General features: G+C 55.8%; 1 protein-coding gene across 1 annotated transcript in view; it reads right to left on the bottom strand.

Annotated features, from left to right (window-relative positions):
- Window positions 1–3,889: 3,889 nt before the first annotated feature.
- ATP8A2 (ATPase phospholipid transporting 8A2) overlaps window positions 3,890–25,756 on the bottom strand; it is a 437,578-nt gene continuing 415,711 nt past the window's right edge. The window contains exons 35-36 of the mRNA XM_047756120.1: window positions 13,929–14,020; window positions 3,890–9,234 (exon numbers count right to left, since the gene is read on the bottom strand). Coding sequence (XP_047612076.1) covers window positions 9,137–9,234; window positions 13,929–14,020 — 190 coding nt within the window. The 3' untranslated portion in view covers window positions 3,890–9,136. The remainder of the gene's footprint in view (window positions 9,235–13,928; window positions 14,021–25,756) is intronic.

The following is a 25,756-nucleotide window of genomic DNA, read 5'->3' as shown; positions in this document are numbered from 1 at the left end:
GGGCCTGGGCTCTGCCGCCTCTGCGGGCAGCCGTGGCCTTTCTGGGGAGCTTGGCAGAATGGCTCTGGTCCTGGACCAGCTGTCTGGGCAGCAGGGACCCAGAGGGCCGTGCGTGGGTCCCCTTTGACACGCAGTCGCCAGGAGTGGGTGTTCTCTCTCCAGGGCTGAGAAGTGGGCGAAGCCCTCGCCTGCTTCCAGGGTGTTGCCGGAGCTGCTGCCAAATTCTCCAGGTTACGATGTTGTGTCTTTCGTGTTTCTGCACCGCCCTATCGACTCTGGTCCCTCTCCCAGAACCATCCAGTGACTGCCCTTATGCCCAACAGCCTATTCCAGAAGCGTCCAGCGTCTGCCTGGGGACCCCTCGTGCTGAGGCAGGGGGTCATGGCACGCCCCCGGACCCTGGGTCCACAGCAGCCCACTGGGGCTGCTCCTGTCTAGGGTTTTTGGCCTCGTGAATCAATAGAAATGGCTAAGAGGCCAGACGGGGAAGTTAAGGCAAGGTTTACGGAGCCCCTGCTGCGGTCGGCGGCTTGAGGGGGGTTGACAAACACAAGGTGCCCCTGCTCACCTGCTCCCTGATGGGAGGTGAGCTGGTTCCTTCTATGGGGTGAGGGTAGAGGCGGGTCCAGGAGTCAGGCCAGAGGGAGGCGGGGGTGTGCAGGGGGCATGCGCAGGGCCCTGTGTTTGCTCTTGGCTCCCCAGAAGGCACAGTTGGGTTTTCTTTTTTGGGGGGGGGTACCTTCTTGCCCATAATTTGCCCCAGCTCTGCATGCATGCAGTTATTTTTAGTTCCTTATAGTTTCTTTGTGTTTTGTTCCCCGAGAGATATTTGTTCTGGCGCAAGTGCCACGGCTACTGCGGCAAGGGTCTCAGGTCCCAGCCTGTCTCAGGGCCTGTCACCAAACACTGGCAAGCAGGATTCCATTAAAGCGCTCTCCAGCTCAAGGATTACATTGGCTTGGAGTTGGTTTATTTACCTATGCACGAGGGGCTCCCCACCCCCATCCCATTTTAAATGAAATAGTGAAACAAATTCAAGGACTTTTCCTGCAGCATCTTGGCAAGTAATTTGCACGCTGCAGCTTCTCTTAAGAACACGGGGAGGGGATAAAAGGGGCCCGAGCAGCTTTGTTAGCGGCCGAAGGGCTGGTCTGTTTCAGCTCCCAGCCGCGCTGCAGACCCTGCGTTCAGGGCGACCTGCGAAGCAGTGGGGCGAGCACCTGTCGCCCCTGGTCACGGGCCAGGTGGCCAGGTGGGCAGAAGGGCTTCCAGTGAAACAAAATGTACGCCCAGCTGTTTCGCTGGAAGAAAATCAGGGAGTTTCTCAGCAATGGAAGGATGTCAACTCAGAGCAGAATTCTTCCGAGTTAGGGGAGGAAACAGGTAGCGCTGTGCTTCGTAAGGATGCTTCCTGCGGTTTCGTAGGAGCTCCCGGGCCTGACCCTCCCGGCTGAGGGCTGGGCCAAGGCTGTGGCTCTCGCGACAGCCCTGCTCCCTTTCTCCGCCCTGGACTCTGAGGTCAAGGACAGGGCGCTGCCAAAAGAGACCACGCTGAAGACGGAGCTCAGAGGCCAGCTGTCAGGAATTGCACCTCTGTTTATGTGCGTGGCCCCCTGGGGGCAAAAGCTGAAGGTCTGGGAGCCGATTGTATGTTTGGTGCTTTGGTGGGTGGAGGGGTTTTATTTTGTCCTCGGGGATAAGGTCACGTCCCACGCCTCCCCTTGTGGTCCCAGGTGTAGCAACTGCTCGGCTTTTCAACAGTGGCTGGCAGGTTCCCTTAAAAGGCTCTTATATGGGAGAGAAAGTCGGACACCAGAGGCGGGAGTGGGCTTGGGCCACGTGTCCTGTTCCCGTGACTGCGTTTCGGTCTCTCATGTTGTCTTACAGTTTGACAACAGCCGAATCTGACTGATTTTTCATGGGATCCTGAGTCCTTTTCAGACAACGAGTCTAAAGGACATTGCTTTAGGGAGAAATGTCGGGTCAGCGCGTGGTGTTCACAAGCTCTTGGCCTCTTGGTGGTTCAAGTTCATTCCGTGAGCACATTGGCAAAGGCAGAGTTTGTAGACACGACCAAGAGATGGCAGAGGTTGGGGTTTAAAGCTTTGCTGTTGATCGTATTAAATCATTTCATTGTGTGCAATTTTTATTAAAAGAAAAGGGAGGGCCAGGAGTTCCTATCACGGTTCAGTGGTTAATGAACCCGACTAGGATCCATGAAGATGCAGGTTCAATACCTGGCCTCGCTCAGTGGGTTAAGGATCTGCTGTTGCTGTGAGCTGTGGTGTAGGTCGCAGATGCGGCTCGGATCCCACGTTGGGGCCGTGGCTCTGGCGTAGGCTGGTGGCTACAGCTTCGATCGGACCCCTCGCCTGGGAACCTCCATATGCTGCAGGTGCAGCCCTGAGAAGACAAAAGACCAAAAAGAAGGGGGGGGGGGAAAGGAAGGGCCAGGCCTGTGCAGAACAGAGGAAAGGCAGCTGAACACTGCCTGGAGGCTGGCCTCCTGGCCCCGCCGTGCCTGGGGCTGCGGCCACCAAGGTCGTGACTGCCGGCCACGTTCAGTTCTGACCGGACAGGGGTTATCTGGAGGTTGGTGTCTGTGGAGGGACGTTGCAGTCAACTAACAGTGGCCAATGGAGAGGTTTTGGGGGTCCCGGAGTCAAGCCTCCGCCGGAAACTGTCCCCAGGCCTCTTTGCTTCCTGTCCCCCTCATTCTGTCCTCGCGGCCAGCGGGTGAAGTGTGGAGCCACCCAAACAAACCCAGGCGAGCGGGCCGGGGTCCAGGGCCTGAGGTTGGCCTCGGGAGGCTGCTCTGCCACAGCCACGGCCGGCTCTGGGCCCTCAGCTCCCCCCACCCGCTGCCGGGCCCCGGGTTCCCTGTGGCCTCTGCCCTTTAGCCTGTGCATCCTGGGGTGGGGGCCCCCCCCAGGCCATGGAGCCTCACCCGCCCACGGGAACAGCAGCGGTCTGGCCACTGGCTTTAACGGAGCGGGGGATGGGGGAGGGGACACGTGTCCACCTGCCGTCTGAGCTTCTGCGGCTGGTCTGGGAGTGGCCCTGCCCTCGGACAGGTGAGTGGAGAGAGGCCTGCGTGCGTGGGAGCCCTCGGGAGGAAGACGAGGCCCCTGGCCGCCAGCACGGGTCCAGCGGCTTATCTACCCGTTTACACAGAGAACCGTGGGCTGTGACCACGGGGCTGGGCTGGGGGCCGCAGGCCGAGGGACGGTGACGGGGAGGCTCAAGGAAGGTCCTGTTTTTCCTGTGGGTGGTTTGTACGCCTGCCTCGGCGGGCGGGGGTGGGGGTGGGGGGCGGGAATGTCCCCTTCCTGTGGCGGGGAGGCTCCTTTTTCCTGGGGACATTGGGAGCTGCTTTCAGGGGCAGGGGGCGCACTGAGAGCCCCTCCTGCACCTGCTGTCTCTGTGGTGCCTTCAGCTCAAAATATCCCCCCTGCCAGCACCGTGCACCCGGGGGTGGCATGTTCCGAACCCCTCAATGACAGCGTCTTGATGCCACGCGTGCCGGGGGAATCTGAATCTCCCGCAGCCCAGTCCGCAGGGAGGCTGCGGTGAACCAAAGGGAAGGAGGCAGTTGAGGGAGGAGACGGCCTTCTCTGCACAGGTTTCCCCTTTTGCTGATTCGGAACCCAGTGTAGCCGCTTGGAGCCTCCTCTCACAAAGGGGGGCCTGGCCTCGGTGTGTCTGCAGATGTGCAGATGCCCTCCTGCCACGTAACAGCGATTCCGGCTGTCAGCTCGGGGGACAGAGCGGCTGTGTGTATATACAGCCTGTACCTGCTCGCAGACCTCCGTGTGACAGCCCCAAGTCCCCACGGCAGGAGTGTCTTATTAGCGGGAAAGACGTTCCGAAATAAAGCACTACGGGCCAATCATTTAACAAAAGGTTTATTTGAGACAGGTTTCTGCAGACACACGCCAGTCCACAGGATTGATCAAAGCCAGGAAGCACGGCGTTTGGCAAACCCCCTCGAAATCCAAGGAAATGCCCTTCATTTGTATTCACTCCAGGAGGGAGCCCGGCTCCGCTACACGGCGCTGCTCGAAGTTAACGACCAGGGGACATTAATAGGACGTGAAAATGGCAACACTTCTTGAGGCAAGAACAAAACCCCGCGCTCCACCGAACAGCTCTCTGCTCTGCTGGGAGCCAATTAAACGCCCCCGCCGCCCGCTCCTCTCTGCATAAGCAGATTAAAACCTCCGTGGCGCAGATGGTATTGTCGCGATGGGGCACAGATGTGACAGCAGAGCACGTGGCTGCGCCCGCGTGACAAAGACACCACCAGGACCGGCCCTTCGAACAGCACGAGGGTGACCGGCTGCCGAGGTGGCCTGGATGGGGAGCTGGGGGGCTCTCTGCCCAGCACCCGAGGTCAGGGTCATGGGGTGGGGCGAACAGGACTGGGGTGGCTTTTATTAAGGAAAACCTGGAAAAGTATTTCCTTGTGCAGGGATCTTGTTGGAACGAGAGACACTCAATGACAAAGCAGGCGTCTTTTTTCTCAGTTCTGGAATTGGCCCTGACTGCTTTACGGGGGTGTGTGCCAAGCCCCAAGGACCTAAGGGACTCACCTGCCACCAGTCCCGTGGGACTGGGCTCCTGCCTGCCCCTGGCCCTTTGCCCTCCACTACGGTGCTGGCCTCTGAAGGGCACTCGATGGGCTCTCTCGAGTCCTGCGTTTCCTGGGCGGGTTATTTGGACAGCGCCGGTCCTTGAACTCCTTCTTCCTCTTCCTGTCATAAATCAAAGCCACCTGACACTTGTGCCCGACTCTCCACGTACAGGTCCCCTTTCTTTCTTTGGCCAGATGAGGAGGAAAGCCAGGGTGTAGGGGGCGGATGGCAGGGGCTTGTTTTTCTTGGTCCGATGCCTGGGAGTGGGTGTCTCTGAGGCGCCTGGGGGGAGAGACAGTCGCTTGAAAACGAGCCGGCCTGGGTGTGGGAAGAATTGCTCTTTTGTTCCCCGTCTGTCAGGGGAGCAGAGGTGCTCGGTGGAGGAGCAGCCGTGGGGGCCGCTTGGGGTGGGGAAACGGGGGCGCACTCAGGGCCTTGTGTGCGCAGGGCCTTTCTTCCCACAGAGAAGGTCCCCGTCGCAACTCGTCCAGACCAGCAAACCGAGAGCGCTTCGCACGGAGCACGAGTGGGGGGCCTGGCGTGAACTGAAGCTCTTGCGCAAGAGGCTGGTGGGTTTGCGATGCTGAGAAAGCTAATGCAAGAGCCTGCGTTCCTGCTGGGAAGACGGATTCGTGCGCCGTCACACGGGTTCGGGGGCCCTGACGTGGCATATGGCTCTTCAAGGGGGAGAGATGGCTCACCTGAGGCTGCAGAGCCTCCCCCAGGCTTCCAGGACCAAGAACTGCCCCGGGCCAGCCTCTCCGCGGCGCCCCTCTTGTTCTGGAGGGGACGCCTTATCTTCTCTGTCTCCATCACTCTTCGGTTTTCTCACGGAAGCATCTGCCTGAAGAAAGCATTGAGTGGGAGACTCCCTCCTCTAGCCTGACCTGTGATAAGCTCACTGTTTGGCCACGCACGCTATTCTTTCAGGCTCTGCTGCACCATAGTTGGGTCGCAGTTTTGTATGGACCCCAGTAGGTCCAAGGCTGCGTTTTGAACGCTGAGGCTAAACCAGTCCTTGAGTTCCTTTGAGACAATGACCTTCAGCGTTCATTCAAACCCTGGCCGCCACGGGTGTCGTTCTTGGGCTTGTCCAAAGCTAGGCAGTCGTATCCTGCAGCAGTGTTTGCAAACATTCCCTTTCAACCTGTCACCTTAAGACATCAATTTCTAGGAGCAGGAATCTGATGGAAAATATTTTTCTGTGTGGCTCAGAAAAAAGATGAAGGGTCATTGTTAAGACAAATGGAAATTATAGTTTTACAAAAAAACCCCAAAAAACCCAAAGAAGCCTCAACCGTAAAGTCTCTACCACCTGTCCATGGCGTTTCAGACGTTAATTATGCTCCCTTTGTTTTCCTTATTCACTATTTCTTGACAAGCAATCATAGATTGCCACTGCCAGCTCCCTGCAGCCAGACCTGAAGCCTTGTCAGCAAAAAGAAAAGGCCAGAATTCCTACCTGTGATCTGCTGAAGCCCAGACTCCAAGTGTTAGAGAAACTGTGTCTTTTTCCAAAGCACAGGTTGTGCGAGGGAGTTGGGAGATGGGAGACTGTGACACTGGTTCAGAAGCCTGGGATGTTCCGCCTACAGGTGGGCCAGACGTTTCACCGACACCCAGAATGATGACACAGTGTCCGGAATGGCAATGACATGCTGACCCAGACAGCCCAGCAGACGTGGCCGACTTCCTCTCCGTGCCTTCCGTTCCCTGTCCTTGCTGAGGCCTCCTGCCTGCCTCCTGCCTGTGCTGGAGCCCGACGAGCTCACCGCCAGGAGCGCCGAGAGGCAGCTCTTCTGCAGGGTCAGCCTGACGGCGACACACTCCAGGGAGAGTCGGCCGTCTCTGCAGCACTGGCCCAGGGCTGGGCCTGAGTGGAATCTGCCCCTTGAGCCCAATGCGGAGCCGGGCCCCGCAGGGCCGACCTGCCAGCCCGTGTGTCACCGTGTGACTGAGTGACAAGTGCCATGTGGCATCTCCACGGAGCTGACAGCGTGCAACTCAATCCCGTCCACCCTGCTCCCCCGAGAGGGCTTGTGTGTGACACCCTGACCTCAATTTAAAGATAGGACAACCGAGACAGCCCCAGCTACATATCAGGCGTCACACGCAGTGACAGGTGCTCCTGCTAGAAACCTGACTTAGTCACGTGGCTACAAGCGCGCTTGATCCAGGCGAGGAGGAGGAGAAAGGCATCCGAGGAACGCTCTCTTCTCGGCGCACCTCTCTCAGCGGCACAGTCTGTTTAGTCTCCTTCTCAAAAGAACTGGGAGATACGCTGCAACCTCTGAAGGATCCGAACTACATTTGAATGTGTAAAATAAACCCCTCAAAGCCCCAAGGAGGCGCGCGTGCGCGCACACACACACACACACACACACACACACACTGGGATTCACAGATCTGAGCCGGGAGGCTTCCCTTGCAAGAAGGAGCCAAGTGTGGGACGGAGGACTGACTTTGGAGCCCCCTTTCCAGCTGGGCTTGGTTCCCGGGGGAAGCCAAGTGGTGAGGGTGCCTAACGGAGCTCAGTGTGGAGCTTTTCCCCGCCGCCGCTCTGCACCTAGGCCGTCACCCTTCCGCGGGTGCGGGGAACACTCCGCCCGGCTTCGCTGGGTTGACCGCAGGTGCACGTGTCGCTGTGGTGGCTGCATGACCCTCACCCCCCGACCACTCATCCTGCGGGTGCTGCCGTGTCTCACGTGTCCTACAGCTCGGGGAGGGAGGCCCCACACTTCCCTGCCTTGGTCTGTGGGCCCCGGAGCCTCCCTGGGTCCGGGTCATCTCAGGAGTGAGGGGTCCCTGTCCTCAGGCAGCGCACATCACGCCCCAAGTCATCTCCACGCCCCGGAAGATGCGGATGTTCCGGGGCGGGGCGGGGGGGTAGGACGCCGAAGGCCTGCTGTTTTCCTTCGTACAGCCGGGCCCTCCCCGGAGGAACTGGGCGGTGGGAGCCGGCCACAGCTGCCCAGAAGAACATGCGTTCAAGCAGCCAAGAGTCGGGGGTGGCGACTGCAGCGGGAGCAGAGGGCCTGCGGCAGGTGCCGCCCTCCCGCCCGCAGGCAGCCGCGTTCCCTTGAGCTTGGACCGCGGGGCTCCGCGCTGGGGAGTCGGCGAGGCAGCGCCCCCGTCGCCGTCTTGGATTCAGGGCCCCCGTGTCCCGAGAGCCGCCGGCCTCCAGCGCTGACGGGGGAGGAGGGAACACCGGTCAAGGTCAGAGAGGCCGTGGCCTCCAAGAGCGTGGCGCTCTGTTCCCGGGGAATCGCGCGTCCAAGGTCGCCGTGGGCTGACGGCGAGGCTGTCTGGGCGTCCGGTTTGACTCGAGGATTTCTGCGGGGAGGTGTGCGGGAAAGCGCCCTCCCTTGCAGCTCTGGCTCCAGCTTCCTCGCCCGTGTCCCCTCCCCGCCCTCGCGCCCTCGCCATCCACCTGGTCACTCATCCTCACATCCCAGGGGACACAGGGTCAGGGGTGTGCCTTCGTGGGGAGACATGCTGTAGATTCACTCCGAATCCAAAACGTGTGCTCAGCTCCTGGGCGAACAAGCCTGGGTTCTAATTGAAGCGGGAGTCCAGGTCCCGGGGCCTGGGGGCCGGAAATGCGAGCCTGACGGGCGTGGGGGGTGGGGTGGGTGCGGGGCAGGGGCCCAGGCGGCACCACCATCGCCCTGACGTGCAGGCTTCCCTCGTCAGAAAGGGACAGAGACGCAGGAGGGCCATGCGGCTCCAGGCAGAGGCGAGGGGATTTCTCGCCTCGTGTCCCTTTGGGGTCTGCAGGAGGAGGAGGAGGACGGTGTGCGTCTGGGGGTCCCCGCAGCTGCCATGCACCAAGCGCAGGGCCGGCCTGTGTGTGTGTGGGGGGGTCTGAGGGCGAGGCGCCGGGCTAGGAGGCACCTGGCCAGGGCGCAGGGTGCAGGGGACAGTGGGGACCCCATGTGCCCCCCCCCCCCAAGCAGGGAATGTGACTGAGCGGTTCACAGAATCGTTCTCAGGCCTACCACCCAGACACCTATTTTTGTGATTTCACTGCAATCAAGAAGTTTATGCCAATTCATACAAAGCAGGAATCAAAGCGAACCGTGTGCGTGCTGCCCGGGGACTCCATCTGTGATCAGCAACCAGGAAGCCTGCGCGCCCCGCTCCGGTCCCCGGGCTGCGTTTCTCACGCGCCATAAAACTCTTCTCTTTCTCCCAGAACCATGGGGACTGATGTTTAAATGTGGGTGAAACGGCGTGTTTTTAATTTCACACCTCGCAGAGCACAGTCGAACGCTTCGTAACAACAGAAACCAGGGTTGGGCCAAGCGCGGCGGCAGCGCGGATGGGACGGGGCCTCCCCTGCGGTGCGCGTCCAGGCTGGCGAGGGAGCAGATGACCAACAGAGGGGTGGGCTACGGCCTCGGGATGTGTTTTCCGGTGCTTGGGCTGCAGACACCGGGCTCCTCTGACAAAGGCGGGGTAAACAAAACCGCCTCGCAATCAGGACCCCTGGGTGCCGCGTCTCACTTCTTCCTGGATTTGCGCTTGGTGGTGTCGTAGGCGCGGACGATCTCCTCCTGGGTGACAGCTCCGTGCTCCTCCTGGGAGAAGGCGTACCCGTCTGAAAGAGGAGCACAGGGGCCTGGTTAGGGGGAGGGCAGGCTGGGTGTAGAAGCAGCCGAGTGTCTGCACACCGGCCTCCTGGCCTGAGAGGGGGTCCAGGGCCCAGACCCCACCGAGTGCGCAGAGCTAGGGCAGCGCCGTGCTGACGATGCGATGCTCCAGGCAGGGCCCGGGGGCGCCCAGCACTGCGCCCAGCCTGTGAGGCATAGACAGGGGGTCGCTGACCCGCAGGCCCCACTCTGCCACCACCAATCAGGGCAAAGGCAAGTTGCTCTGCACTGGGGATGCCCCTCAAAGCGGCAGGTCAGGGCGTGGCTTATGACACTGCAGACATGCCAGGCAAACACAGGCTACAGGAAAGGCTGGTGAGGGGCACCCCGTCCTGGGAACAGTCCAGTTTAAACGGGACGGACTGGGACTAGTGACAGACTACAGGGGATTTAGTCATGCGTGAACAACGAGAAAGATCCCAAGATGAAGTCCAGAGGGATGTCCCCATCGGCCACATTAAAAGTGGCCACATTGCAGAAAGACTGGTGTTTACAGTCGTCCCAGAGCCATCAAGGGGGCAGTGGGGCATGACCTGGGCACATGCAGCTCGTTCATTCCTGCCCATGGCCCCAGGAGGCAGGTGTTCTTCCCATTGCACAGGCGATGAGAGTGAGACACGGGGTGACTTAGGATGTGCCCAAGGTGGTGAAGCCGGGGGCCAAGCCCTGGCAGGTGGGAGGCGTGAGCATCCGTGAGCCCGGGGCGGGGGCTGTCCCTCCCAGCGGGCGCTTCCCACAGGAGGACACTTCCAAGACTCCCTCTCTGCCGACTGCCCCTTCTGGGTCAGGGGTTCAGGTGACACATTCTGACCAAGCAGTGACACACTCAAAAGCCTGCCTCCCATCCACGTGTATTTACGACTTAGCACTGGTGCTGCCAGGTCCTCATACCCTTTAAAGGGAAGAAATTATGCCTAGGCTTCTGAATGATTTTACCCACTTTGTGTAAAAAGGAAGCTTCTGGACTAGCCACACACACAGGATCGATGTGTACAAGCGTCCTCGTGGGGACGGGCCAGGCTGTAAACTGACTCTCCAGCCCGCGGGGACTGGCCTCCCAGCTGCTCCTGAGAGCATGCCTTCAGCCTGAGAGGACCCCAGGGCGCAGGAGGGGCACTCCAGGAGGTGGGGCTTGTCTGCCAACGGGGCCTGGGAGCCCCTGCCGGCAGCTGGGGGCAGGGGGGCTGGTGGCCTCGGGAGTAAAGGCAGAGGAGAATAGAGAACCCTCCTTGGCTCGCTGGTCCAGCTGCTCCCCTGCTTTTCTAGGGAGACCAAACCCCCAAACCATAGGGTCCCCCCATGGGGAAGCAGCCCCTCCAGCTGGTGTGGGGCAGCCAGGCTGCCGGATGGAGGCAGGTGGCTCCTGGGCCCTGGGCGCAGGTGACCTGAGCTCCCTGGGAGCTGAAGGGGAGACGCCGCCTCTGGCCTCTGTGCTGCGGGTCGCCGGTGATGAGCAGAGGATGCGGAGACCTGGCTCCCTCCTGCGGCCCAGTCCCACCAGGTGCCCTCCGAGCAGTGTCGCTGCTGCCCGCCAGACCAGCTGCCTTTCCCGGGGGTGTTTCAGAGCCAATGCAGCAAATGGCACCGTCTCCCCTGGCGACCAGAGCTGCGTGGGCTGCCTGGACAGTGTTCGCCCCTGTCGCCTGCAGGGGACCTTTCTAGGCACTTCACAAACCTGATGTTTCTGCAGTGTCCTTGGATCCGACGTGCTTGGGATGGGACAGCTGTACCGCCCGGGGGACGCTTCTTAGCGCCTAGAAGGGCCTCTGACCCCAGCTGCTGTGCGTGCACTTCCCCATGTGGGGCGGAGGTGACCGTGGGAGCGGACCCTCCCACGGCTCAGCTCTCATCGCAGCGGAGGCACGGGGCCCAGGGGCTGCCTGCTCTCCCTGCTGGGTCGTGACCCTACCACGGAACCAGGGCCTTTAAGCTGTTGGGCCGTCTTGGTTTCCTTTTCTGTAAAATGAACAGCCCGGACCAGGTGGGGCCCGGCTCTGCTCAGCTGCAACCCCCCACGTGGGCGCCAGGTCCTGGTAGGGGTGCCCAGGCCACAGGGTGCTCCTGCATCAGCACCGATTCCCCCTCGGCTCCAGGCTGGGAAAGGAGGGGCCTGCCTGTCTTGACTCTGGGCCGGGACAGAACCACTGCTCCCTAGTCTTTCAGGCGCGGTTTTGGGGGGCAGGGTCGGGGCTGGTGGAGGGAAGGAACAAAGGGGACTCGCTGAGACGTGGAAGGAAACGTGGCCTGGGAACGGCCTTTCGGGAAGGTTCCTGAGCCCCTGGACGTGTCTCCGCCCTGTTCACATGGAGGGCACGCGACCCAGGTTTTAGTTCAACTCCATCAGGCCCCGCCTACGCGAAGCCAGCCGCCCTGGTTTCTTCTGCTGCTATTTGTGTCCCTGGCACCAGGGCCGATGGGCAGGGTCACTCAGCCACTTTGGGGTGGGAAGGGTCTCTAAGAGTCGTCAGAAGAGACGCACAGGGAAGCTTCGTGTCCCCCGGCCAGTCTCTCCTCGCAGGGTCAGCGGACCAGAGGTCCTCCAGTCGCGTCCACTGTGTTTCCAAAATGTGGAGCAGGACGTTCCGAGCCTCAGCTGAGGTTAGTGGACTCTGAATTCCAGGATGAAAGGAGGGTGGCCGGTTGGGGTTGTCCTGCGGGCAGGGGTAGCTCCGTGACTCAGATAAACATCCTCCTGGCAGAACCGGGCCTGGTAGGGTTAGCGCCCCACTGTAAGAAGTTTCCCCAGGACAGTGGGACCAGAGCCCGCCAGCCTGCCTGCCAAAGATGCACCATCAGTTCAGCAGCTCCCGCCTGCTGGACCTTTCACTGCCCTCTGCATCCAAACGGGGACGCAGAGGAAGCCCCTGGCTCTTAGCATCTCCCGCCTTCCTGGCTTCAGGAAGTCCCGACGGCCAGAAAGGAGTGACGGCCCAGAGAAAGCACCCGGAGGACTTTCCCTGGCCGGCTTCCCATCGCTCTGCTTCCTGGGCGCTCAGCCACGGCCACGATGGGGGACAGAGGCAGAGAGGCGGAAGGCAAGTGGGTTTCTTAGTGGTCTTGTCTTTTCCTGGCACGACAGCTGGTGAAGCCCTTAAAATCATGTCTTTTTTAAAAATTATTTTGGGATTGAGCTTAGGTAGCATTCCTTTGAATCTGAACTTGGATCACATCTTAGGAAGGTAGCCACTTCCTGTCTGGGAAGAGACTGCTAAGGGCAGCAGAGATTGGGAAGTCCATGGGGACAGTAAGGAGATCAGCGCGCGTAGGAAACGCTGGGCTCGGTTACAGATTCTGCACGCGGGTGGCCCTGAGATGAGGGTTTTGCCTTCTGGTTTCTTGACGCCTGAGACAGCCAAGGAGCAAACCCAGGAGGGCCACATGGAGGCCCCAGGGCACCTCCGGGTCTTTGGTGGCCTTCTCTGGTGGCCAGTGACAGAAACCGCCCCGGTTCTGTCCCGGCCTTACTCCTAGCTGCTGGATGCTTTTAAAATGTGTGATGGTAGCAGCTTTCTCATTTTTTATACTTGTTCATTAGAAACTTGTCTTTCAAAACATTGAGAGTTCAGAAAACATTTTGTAGTTATTTTTAAGCCCCTTTATGAGGCTCCCCCCGACGTTTTCACGCAACTGCTCTCAGTATGTCCCAGCAGGACGGGTGGGTGCCTGACTCGAATGTCCTCTAGTTTCCTTCTCTCGCTCTCCTGATCCTTCCCTGTCTACCCGGGGTGTCCTTCTCGAAGCCTCAGGGAGAGAAAGGAAAGTGGAAGAGATGGTACATGCATGCCCAGAGAGGGAGTGCCGGCTAGGGGCAGGGGGCAGAGGCCGCCCACACAAAGGGCACCTGCACGGGTGGCACCTTGTGCAGTGCAGCAGCTGGACTGGCAGGTAAGGCCACCAGCTTCTGTCCCTCTGGGCTCAGGTATGTTCCCAGGGACCCCTGCTCAGCAGAAACCGGGCCTGGCCTCCAGTTGCAGAGGTGGGGGCGGGGCACAGCCTTCCTGGAAAAGCACAGATTTTTTTTTCCTCCCCCCCCCCCCCCCCCCCCACCAGGGATTGTCATTGTTATTTTCCTTTTTTGTGGTTTTTTTTTTTTTTTTTTTTTGGGCCACACCCGGCATATGGAGGTTCCCAGGCTAGGGGTCTAATTGGAGCTGTAGCTGCCAGTCTACACTACAGCCACAGCAATGCAGGATGCGAACCGCATCTGTGACCTACAGCACAGCTCACGGCAATGCCAGAGCCTTAATCCACTGAGTGAGGCCAGGGACAGAACCCACAACCTTATGGTTCCTAGTCAGGTTCCTTAACCACTGAGCCATGACGGGAACATGTTTTTTTCATGGTTGTAATGAATATTCCAATAGCACTGGGCTGTCCTTGGGGGGAACCAGGTAAAAGTAGTACCACTTAAATCTTAGAATCCTGGTGGGGAGCTGACACAAGATCTTCACTGCATCGGGATTTTAAGGATACGGATTGCGCCCTTCAGGCCTTGGACTGGGTTCGAGGCCAGCACCTACCTCCCGACTGTATTTGCTGCGGCCCCCCACGGAGGGCTCCTCCCTGTAAGCCCCGCCCCTCCCGGCTTGGCCCCGCCCGGGTCCCGCCCCTTGGCGGCCAGGCCCCGCCCCCGGGCACTCACGAGGCACCGACTGCTGGAAGGAGCCGGCCCGGAATAGGGTGGGTGGCGTCTTCCTGCTCAGCCTCTTCAGCAGCCGGTCTCGCTCGTTCATCCTGCGGGCAGATCACACACGGGGTCAGTGTCCGTCCTAGAGGACGGATGCCTCGCAAAGGGCTCAGTCTATGGCTTCGGGCGAAGCAAAACAGGCCTGGGCACAGCTGCTGCCCGCGGAGAGCAGCATCGGGCTCCCAGCAGACGCCGCCCGGCCCCTGCGTGCCCTGCTCCCTCTCCCAAAGGCCGCTGAGCTGGCGGCCCACCCCCTCTAGATGCTCGCAGCCCGCCGGCCTCCAACCGAAGGGTCCCGCCCCGTGCCCTTGCGTGCCCGCCAAGCCCTCGGCTTCCCGGAGCGCCTGTCCTTGCGGCGACTGTCTGAAAAGCCTCCATCCCACCCGCAGCCGCCAGTAAACTGCGCCAGGCCCGGCCTCGCCCAGGTGCCCGGGACCGGCAGGAGACAAGTTTCTTTCTGCAGAACCTGATGCTTTTTTTTGAATCACAGTGAAAACGAAGGTGCGTTTTCTTTGAGAACCCAAGGATTAGGGCTCCCGACACGACCTCCTCCGGGGCTGGCGGACCGCCCTGCTTTACGCCCACAAACGGAAGCGGGGCGGGCCGAGGCTCCAGCGTCGCCAGGTGGGCACAGCGCTTTGACTTCCTCCTGGTGGGGTGTCGCTGGGGTTGCCCCAAGAGGCTGCGGGTGTGCTCGTTCACCGCTGGGAGCCTCACCCTCCAGGACCGGAGAATGGGGCTGTGTTGGAAGCTGGGGCCTTTAAAGTGGTGATGAAGTGAAAATGAGGTCACTGGGGGGACCCTAAGCCAACCTGGCCGGTGGCCCTGGGTGAGAGGAGATAGGAACCGTGAGAAAATACCTCTGTGGCTGCAGGCGCCCGGTGGGCGCTACTTTGCCGTGGCAGCGTCTGTGGGACCTGGAGGGCTGGGAGGTGCTGCAGGAGCCAGGGTTGCGTGGGGACCGGAGCTCCCCCGGACCCTGTCCAGGCCTGAGCCCGAGGACGGCTCTGTCCTGCCCTGGGCCCACTTCCCGGTCCCCCGGTGCCTGGCTGCTCCCAGTAGTCCTGGGAGCTGGCGTCACTATGCGCCTGGGTTTTCCGTCTTGGTTGGAAGGACGATGTGCCCTCTTCACCACCTCGGGACGGTGGCTGAGGGCGCGTGAAAACACCCCCTTCTCCAATCCCCACACACTGCCTCTCCCTTTCCTCTTTCCTTCCAGGGGCCACTTCACCTCCCTGCACTTTCTGAACAACTGCCCTCTCACAGAACTGGGCAGGAGGGCCTCTTTGAAACCAGCCATCCTGGTCTCTCCCTGGGCGGCCGAGGACACAGGCCCTCAGCCTCACCACACACAAAGGTCACCGGACACGTGCGCTGGGCAGATGTCTCTACTTCCCCTGGGGAAAGGGGCTTGTGTTCTTTTTTTCTTTTTTAAATAACGAGATGTTTCGAAACGCAGAAGCCGGCACAGCGGATACCCGCCAACCCACTGAGCTTCAGCCAGCGGGGGCACCATCCTTTGACCCCGTGCTTCAGAGGGGCCCACTCCGTCCTGCGGCCCTTCCTCCCCCATGGTGAGGGGTCCATGGAGCCCAGGAGACAAGCCCACTGAGAGCCCACACCTGCCCCCCTCCCCCAGGCCTTGGGAGTCCCTGCCCGGTGGCCCCTCCCACCCCGAGCTGGGATCCAAAGCCATCCTGCTCCCCCCAGCTCTGTCTCCCTAGAAGTAGATCTTGCAGCCAGGGTACCCACTCCGAGGCCTGTGGGGCGGCCGGAGGGTGGTTCCAGCACGGGCTGTGTGGATGCGGACGGCCACGCATATCCCTCTCGGTGCAGGGCCGCGGGGCCCGCAGAGCCTGGTCTTGGGCACTGCAGGCTGCCGGCAGGGGTGACACTTGAAGTCAGTTATTCATCAGCTTGACGTACGACTTCCACACACTCGGACACGGCCTCGGCTGGTTACTCGTGGACCAAGCGCGGCCAAGGTCCCAGGTGTGGGATCCACTTCGGGTTTTACTAGAAGGCTCACCGAGTCCTCTCATGCTCTGTGCTGATCCTGTTCTGCCTTGTACTACAGCACAGTTAGAACTCTCTCATTCCCACGTCGTGCTTTTCTCGCTGATCTGTGTATTCACAGTGTATAAGCATGTTGTAAAGTCTGTCTAACTAGCATGACACCACCAAACTCCTAGAAGAGCGCACAGGGAAAACATTCTCTGGCATAAATCTTTCTTAGGTCAGTCTCCCAAGGCAACAGGAATAGAAACACAAATAAACACATGGGACCTAATCAAACTTACAAGCTTTGGCACAGCAAAGGAAACCCTAAACAAAATGCAAACACATCCTACGGAATGGGAGAAAGTATCTGCAAACGATGTGACCAGAAGGGCTTCACGTCCAAAATATACAAACAGCTTAGACGACGCAACAACAAAACAAACGACCCAGTTGAAAAATGGGCAGAAGACCTAATTAGACTTTTCTCCAAAAATACAGATGGCCAACCGCCACATGAAAAGATGGTCAACATCCTGAATTACTGGAGGACTGCAAATCAAAACTACAACGAGGTACCACCTGGACCCTGGTCAGAATGGTCATCATCAGAAAGTCCACAAACAACACGTGCTGGAGAGGGTGCGGAGAAAAGGGGACCCTCCTGCACGGTTCGTGGGAATGTAAGTTAGTGCAACCACTATGGAGAACACTATGGAGGTTCCTCAGAAGATGGAAAAACAGAACTGCCATGTGATCCAGCGATCCCCCTGCTGGGCACCTATCTGGACAAAACGGTAAGTCAGAAAGATACATGCACCCCTATGTTCACAGGCGCACTGTTCACAACAGCCAAGACATGGAAACAACCTAAATGGCCATCGACAGATGAATGGATTAAGAAAATGTGGTGTATACACTCAGTGGAATACTACTCAGCCATAAAAAGGGCAAAACAATGCTATTTGCAGCAACACGGATGCAACTAGAGATTCTCAAAGTGAAGTCAGTCAGATGGAGAAAGACAAATACCATATGATACCACATATATGTGGAATATAAAATATGAAACAAATGACCGTCTCTGCAAAACAGATTCACAGCCCTGTGGTTGCCAAGGGGGAGGGGACAGGGGGAGGCTGGGGTTGGCAGATGGGAGCTATCATGGATAGGCTGGGTGAACAGCAAGGTCCTGCCGCATGGCACAGAGGACTAGAGTCACTGTTCTGGAATAAACCGTAATGGAAAAGAGTAGTTTAAACAGAATATATGCGGAACCGAAGCACGTCGCTGTTCAGCAGAAAGTGACGCTGGAAACCAGTTACACTTCAGTGAAATCCGGTGTCTAAAGGTCTCGTTACGCTTCCAGTTTATCCTCCTCCTTTGCTCCCTCTTTTCTCCTGATTTTCTTTTGCATCATCTACTCACTCAGAGGACTGGGTCTCTGCAGATGAACCCACCTTTTCCTTCTGGATGCTTCTGTAATTCTCTTTTTCTCTGGTGTTGTGAAGCGTACAGCGTTTCCTATGACTTGGTGTAGATTTGTTTTTATATCCTGCTCAGATCTGGAAAGCTACAATACCTTGAACGTTTACTTTCGCTTACGAAGAATACTTTGAATACTGCCTCTCCCCCACTCTGTTGTTTTTTTCCTTATTCAGGAGCTTCTACTATACACGCATCTTCCACATCTTAAAACCTCCTCCCCCCCCACCTTGGCAAGCACAGGTCTATTCACTACGTCTGTGAGTCGGAGTGTTTCTACTTCCTTTCTCCCTTTGGCTGTATCTACATTATTATTTAGCTGACCAGCCTCAAAAAAGTAAAAGTAGAGATACCACATGTTCTAGCCACCCCACTCCTGGGCATATACCCAGGCAAAAGTATAATCCGAAAAGATACGTGCCCCTCTCTGTTCATAGCAGCACTATTCACAGTAGCTGAGATATGGAAACAACCTAAATGTCCACTGACAGATGGACGGATAAAGATGTAGTGTGTCCACACACACACACACACACACACACACACAGGAACATTACTTGGCCATGAAAAAGCAAAATAATGCCACTTGTGGCAACATAGACCTAAAGATGATCATATTAAGTCAGAAAGACAAATACCATATATGATATCCCTTATACGTGGAATCTATAATATGACCAGAAGTTTGCACTGTGGCACAGCGGCTCAATGATGCAGCTTATTTCTGTGGGGGTGCTGGTTCGATCCCAGCACAGTGGGTTAAGGATCCAGTGCTGCTGCAGGTGTGGCCGGGGATTTGATCCCTGGCTTGGGAACTTCCATATGCCATGTGTGCTGCCAGAAAAGAAAAAGAAAAAAAAAAAAAAAGACCAAATGAGCTTATCTACAAAACACTCCGACTCACAGACGTAGAGAACAGACTTGTGGTTGCCAAGGTGGGGTGGGGGGAGGAGGCACCGGGCGTTTGGACCAGCAGAGGCGAACACAGAGGATGGATGCGGTGCTACCGTACAGCACAGGGAACCCACTCGATGGCCTGTGACGAACCGCCCTGGAAAAGAACAGGAACAAGAGCACACACACCTCCTGCACTTTTCTGTACAACAGAAACTAACACACTGTAAGGCAACTCTACGTCCGTGAAATCAGCTGACCAGCGTGTTTTCGTTTTCAATTCCCACCCTGTGCCGTCTCCAAACATCTTCCTTCTCTTCTGCATGCACCTGCTGGCACACGCTACGCTACTCTTACTGTTTGATTTCCGTGTCCGCAGACTCGCAGACTCTCCTTGCGTCTCCAGTTCCCGGGCAGCTGATACATAAACAGTCAACACCTCTCTTCCGTGGCTCATCTACTGTGTGCCCTCTATGGACTCTCTCTCCAGAATTACTTTCCTTCTGCCTCTGCCAGGGCCCTATTTTTATATTACTACCTTAGTTCCTATAGCGCGGGGAATAGTCTAAAATTGGACTTCGTACATAAGGTGTATGAGGTGTATGCCAGTTTCTGGTGGGTGATTCTTCCATCCATCTCCTTGGGCACATACAATTTTTCTAGCTTCAGTTTCACCAAAATAGCAGCCCTACAAAACCTGTGGCCTTATGAACAGGGTTCTGTTCCATCTCCCATGGGACTGAGGTTTTATCTCCTTTCGGCAATGCCTGCACCTGCACCTGCACCGCCACCCCCACCCCAGCCTTTCCTGGGGCCTGAATTCCATGCAGCACCCCCCCTTACCCTGCTGGCCTGGATGTCTCTCCATGACGGTACCGAGGCTTCCTCGAGTTTCTTTTGAACCTGATGATGCACTAAGAGTCTTTCTTTTGTTCACTTTTCCCCCGGCATTTCTGCGCATGTGGAAAAGTCCCCACGAGTCAGCTTCATCTGCCTCGCTGCGTCTGTCTGGACTCCATGAATAATTTATGTTTCCCTGTGACCCAATTATTAGAAAACACGACAGCTCCAGAACAAGACCACAGAACTGTTCTTCCCCAGGCTTGCTATTTTTAGAAACCACCTTTTCTGCAGACTTTTAAGACAGCAGTGGATTGGACAAAGCTTTGGGTGATGAAAAGGATATCAGAGCTTTTAAACACACTCCACTGGAGGCATGTGGGGCACAAAGACCACTGGGTGTGAACATTATTAAAATCTCTCATCCACAGTAAAATGCTGGAGAAGCTCCAGAGAGAAAGGGGTGATGACAATGCTTTCTAATTTATGGCGCTCCATTGTCTAGACATGGTTTGAAAGCCATCTGCTCACAAAGACATAGGGAAAAAAAAGCTGAAGAAGAGACAACCAAATAGCTACCTTGGCTAATTCTGGTTAATGAGAAGAAGAGAATACAAATTAGCACAGGGAAGAACAATGGAGACCTATGAGATTTTGGTTTTAAAAAAGAGAACTCTTGACAAAACACTAGCAAGCCAAATGCAGCAGTAGAATAAAAAGATTACACACCATAACCAAATGGGATTTACCCCAGGAATGCATGGGTAGTTAAACATACAAAAATCAAACAATCAATATACTCCAGTAATTGGAGGAAAAGTATCAATGATCATCTATATTAAAATCATTTGACAAAATCCAATGCTCTTTTGGAGTTCCCACTGTGGCTCAGTGGTGAATGAACCTGACTAGTACCCATGAGGGGTTGGATTCGACCTCTGGCCCCCTGCTCAGTGGGGTGAGGATCCAGCATTGCTGTGAGCTGTGGCGTAGGTCGCCGACATGGCTCGGATCCCATGCTGCTGTGGCCGTGGTGCAGGCTGGCAGCTGCAGCTCCGATTTGACCCCTAGCTTGGGAACCTCCATATGCCGTGGGTGCAGCCCTAAAAAACAAAACAAAACAAAACAAAAAAAACAAAAATCCAATGCTCTTTTATAATAAAAACACACAGCAAACTAAGGCAAGAAAGGAAATTCTTCCACATAACAAAGAGCATTTATGAAAACCCCACAGCTGACGTCATCCTCAGTGGTGAGAAACTGAAAGCGCTCTCTCTCTGATCAGGAACAAGACAAGGATGCCTGCCTGTATTCTACTCAACGAATTTACTGGAAGTTCTAACCAAAGCGATTAGGCAAAATCCCAAGTCTTTTTTTGCAGAAATGGAAAAAAAACTTGTCCTAAGATTCATATGGAATCACAAGGGACTACAAAGTGCCAAAATACTCTTGAAAAAAGAACAACAAATCAAAACAACCATGAGATACCACCTCACACCAGTCAGAATGGCCCTCATTAATAAATTCACAAATAACAAGTGCTGGAGGGGCTGTGGAGAAAAAGGAAGCCTCCTGCACTGTTGGTGGGAATGTCAACTGGTACAGCCACTATGGAGAACAGTTTGGAGATACCTTAGAAATCTATACACAGAACTTTCATATGACCCCGCAATCCCACTCTTGGGCATCTATCCGGACAAAACTCTACTTAAAAGAGACACATGCACCCGCATGTTCATTGCAGCACTATTCACAATAGCCAGCACATGGAAACAACCCAAATGTCCATCAACAGATGATTGGATTCGGAAGAGGTGGTATATATACACAATGGAATACTACTCAGCCATCAAAAAGAATGACATCATGCCATTTGCAGCAACATGGATGGAGCTAGAGAATCTCATACTGAGTGAAATGAGCCAGAAAGACAAAGATGAATACCATATGATATCACTTATAACTGGAATCTAATATCCAGCACAAATGAACATCTCCTCAGAAAAGAAAATCATGGACTTGGAGAAGAGACTTGTGGCTGCCTGATGGGAGGGGGAGGGAGTGGGAGGGATCGGGAGCTTGGGCTTATCAGACACAACTTAGAATAGATTTACAAGGAGATCCTGCTGAATAGTATTGAGAACTTTGTCTTAGATACTCATGTTGCAACAGACAAACGGTGGGGAAAAAAAATGTATACATGTAAGGAAAACTTGATCCCCTTGCTATACAGTGGGAAAAAAATTATAAAAAAATAAAATATTGAAGTTAGAATAAAAAAAAAAGAAAAAAGAACAACAAAATTCTGAGACTCATACTTCCTTATTTCAAGACTTCATATAAATCTACAGTAATAAAAATAAGGTGGCACTGGCAGAAGGCTCGGCATATAAATCAGTGTAGTGAAGAGCCGGGCGATGAACCGACACATCTGTGGTCAGCTGACGTTTGGCTCCAACGCCAAGACCATTCATGAGGAGAGAACAGTCCGTTGAGCGCATGGGCCTGGGGTCACTGGATTTTCACCTGCCAAAGAATGAGGTGGCCCCTTACCTGTAATCATACATAACAAGTAGCTCAGAATGTATCAGAGACCTCGATATCAGAGCCAAAACTGTATCAACCCAACCTGTATGACCTTGGATTTGACCTTGTTTCTCAGACATGACACCCAAAGCACAGGCAACCAATGCAAAAACAGATCAATTGCACTTCATCAAAATTAAAAACTTTTGGGGAGTTCCTGTTGTAGCTCAGCAGTAGTGAATCCAACGAGCACCCATGAGGATGCGGGTTTGATCCCTGGCCTCCCTCACTAGGTTAAGGATTGGGCGTGGCTGTGGCTGTGGCGCAGGCTGGCAGCTGGAGCTCCGATTTGACCCTTATCCTGGGAACCTCCGTATGCCGAGGGCGAGGCCAAAAAAAAAAAAAGACCAAAAAAGAAATTCAAAAATTTTAGAAATCAAAAGACCTTACCCACAGTAGAAAAAATAAATAATGCTTTCCAACAAAACAAAACAAAACAAAACACACTACCCAGAAAGTGAGAAGACAACCACAAATGAACATATTTGCAAGTCCTCTATCTGGTGAAGGTCTAGCATCCAGACTGTATCAATAGTCCCGACAACTCAACAGCAGACAGACAGACAAACCACATCAAAAACAGACAAAGGATTTGAAGAGGCCTTCTCTGAAGGAGAAACACGATGGCCGGCAGGCACATGAAAAGGTATGCAGTGTCCTTCAGCAGGAGGAAAATGCAAATCACGTTCACAAAGAGACAGCACTTATCTGGCTGGACAGCTGTGAGTAAAACAGCAAGAGACAGAAGCCAGTGTCGAGAGGATGCGGAGGAACTGGAACTCGGCCACACTGGCGGGGGGCCTGTGAGGCGGTGTCTTCAGTAAGTGCAACAAGAACGACTGTCTCGGAGTTCCCGTGGTGGCGCAGCGGAAATGAGCCAAACTAGGAACCACGAGGTTGTGGGTTCGATCCCTTGCCTTTTCAGTGGGTTAAGGATCTGGCGTGGCTGTGGCCAGGAGCTCTGATTGGACCCCTCGCCTGGGAACCTCCATATGCGGTGGATGCAGCCCTCCAAAGACAAAAAAAAAAAAGAATGACCGTCTCATCCAGCAGTTCCACTCCTAACTTACAGCCAAAAGAAGTGAAAATGGACTCAGACACATATACACCGGTATCTGCAGGAGCATTATTCACAGGAGACAAAAAATGAAACCAGACGTCCATCAGTCCACGGAGACACACGCGTGGACTGTCTGCACGGGGGATGGTATTCGGGCACGAAAGGAACAAAGCACCGATCCTGCACAACATGCGAAGACGCTGAAAACCTTCCGCGGGTGAGAGCAGCCGAAGCCGAGCGGCTGCGTCTTGCAGGGTTGCATTTACATGCAGTGTCCAGAACAGGCAGGTATCAGAGACAGGAGAGCAGTGGGCACGGGGGCCTGGAGGGCAGGCGGTGGGGAGGGGAGGAGAGAGGGCCTGCTTAAAGCACCCCAGACGTCTCGCGGGAGGATGGGACGAGGCAGCGGTGAGGGCTGTACGATACCGTGAGAGTACTAAATACCTCTGAGTGAGACGCCTTAAAGAGGTGACTCTTACACACAGAACGGATAGACAACGGGTCCTACTGCACAGCACGAGCATAAAATGGGAAAGAAGAGAGAGAGAAACGCATGCACCTGAACCGCGTTGCTGCAGAGCAGAAAGGAACACAGCACTGCAAATCAACTATACTTCCACTGAAAAACTAACATGTAAAAACTAGTCTTAAAAGGGGGGGGGGGAAGGGTAGATCTTATCCTTCATAAATTTTGCAATTTAAAAAACATTGTAAAAAACCACAAGGAGAGGGAATGGGTCCCGAATGCAGGTGAAGTCCCTCCCGCCACCTGATGGTTGGTAATGACGTCATCTTCGCAGCGGCAGGCACGGGGGAGTTAGGCGCTTCCTTGATCTCTTTCCGTCCTGGCTGAGGCAGCAATGCGGATGCTGCCTGAGCTCCACCCCCAGATATGAAGGGTGCAGGTGCAGGTACCACGACTTCCAGAGGCACCTGCACGCTTGCTGCCTGTCTTGCAATTGTGGTGAAAGCCCGGCTCAGGCGACTCGTCGGGGGCCGGCTCTGCGAAGAAGCTGGCGCATCCTAGGAGCAACGGCTCGCTCCTGTCTGAGGGAGCAGAGAGCTGGTGCGCGTTCTTTGGGGGAATAATACTCTTTCACGTGCACATTGCTCTCGGGAGGCTGTCCCTGCTAAAATCACACGCGCATAACTGGCAAATAGCAGGATGTGCGACTGTAGCACATAATTACAAATCTGTTTTTAGGGCTTGTCAGTGGTTACAGGTGGTAGGAACTGCAGCTGACACCATAAAGCAGCCAAAAAGTAATAAGTGTTTTTAGAAACTTATTTTTAAATGCCTTGCAGGACTGCCTTCAAAACATAAAGCTGCTACATCTCGCAAGATAAAAGCTTGCAGCAAAGCTCCCTTTCCTCAGGAGAGGCCAAGCCTCTACCGAGGTATGGCACCGCTGAAATTCTAACCTGCTTTTAATGACCCCGGGGACAAGGTTTCATGGCCTCAACCGGTAACTTACTTTACCTCATTAGAGTCTGAACATGAGGAGAGGAGAAACTCGGGGCTTGAGCCTCGTCCCTTCCCACCCAGGCCTCTGAAGGACAAAAAACCTCACCTTAGTTGAATACACTTAGGTCACGGGGGAGACAGCAAGAGCAACACACAGTAGGAGAGGTTTTCCAGCCCAAGGTTCCGGCGAGAAAGGAGCTCCACCCTGGAGACGAGGCGCCCTGTGTAGACTCTATTAGATGGTGGTCAGTTATTCTCTTCTGCCCACCTGCGCACATCCTGCCTTTGTTTTTTTTTCTTTTTAGGGCTGCACCTGCAGCATAGGGAAGTTTCCAGGCTAGGGGTTGAATGGGAGCTGTGGCTGCCGGCCGACACCACAGCCACGGCCACGCCAGAGCCGAGCCACATCTGTGCCCTATGCCAAGGCTTGTGGCAATGCCGGATCCTTACCCCACGGAGCGAGGCCAAGGATCAAACCTGCGTCCTCACAGACACTATGTCGAGTTCTTAACCCACTGTGCCACAATAGGAACTCCACAGCCCGCATTTCAGAAGCTGATTTTCACCCAGGCAGTGTTTATGCTCTTCCTCTAGCGTGTGGATCTGATGCTGAAAACACCACCCAAGACACAGCCTCTCCCTTGCAAAGCCACAGCCTCTGAGGTAGTCCCGCCGTGTAGACAGATACCGAGGGACAAGGGGATGCATGCCACTGCGGCGATTACACGCCCCAGCAGTGACACCAGAGAGGAGGGAACTCAGAGAAAGTTCGAGAAGGCTCCAAGACGGTGTGGCATTGAGTCTGTATCTTGACCAAGGGGCTGCTCCCTGCTGGCCACGCAGATGGAGCCACGTCGGAGGGTGATGTGTCGCGGGGAGACGGTGGTCCAGGTGTCAATGCGAGACTCCGAGTGGCCTCTGAGACACTGGGGAGGCCATGCACGTGGAGATTGTCAGAAACGCCAACATGGTTCTGTGTGTTCACCTAGAATGTTCGTCCCCAGGGACCAGGCCTTATACCTTCTCTGCCTTGGTCACCGTGCCCGGCAGGCTGGACACAGGACGTGGTTACACGTCACTGCACGGCCCTCTACAGTGCTGGGTCACGCGTGACGCACTGTCTTATGCCTGTGTGTCGCCATCGCTGCATCGTGTGTCCCCACTGCCCAGCACTGAGCTCGGGACAGTAGCCGAGGACGTCCCGGCTGAATGCAGAAATCCTCCTCTAAAATGAGAGAACAGAGTCCGCATCCCGACTCCCTCCCAGAGCAGGAAAGCCCCCTCCAAGTTCCGGACGATACTCTGCGCAAAGGCAAAGTCACCTCCGAGGGCCTTGCAGAGACGGGACACCGCGCGTCGCTAAGGAGGCAGACTGCGGGCCTCAGCTGGAGGCGGGTCTGGCTGAGGCTAGGATCGCGTAGGTGCTGCCTGCTAGTTCCTGTTTCCTGTGCTTTC

This window comes from Phacochoerus africanus, chromosome 13 (genome assembly GCF_016906955.1).
Source record: "Phacochoerus africanus isolate WHEZ1 chromosome 13, ROS_Pafr_v1, whole genome shotgun sequence".
NCBI lineage: Eukaryota > Metazoa > Chordata > Mammalia > Artiodactyla > Suidae > Phacochoerus > Phacochoerus africanus.
Note: the sequence above shows the minus strand (reverse complement) of the source record. Positions and strands in the feature narration are given on the sequence as shown.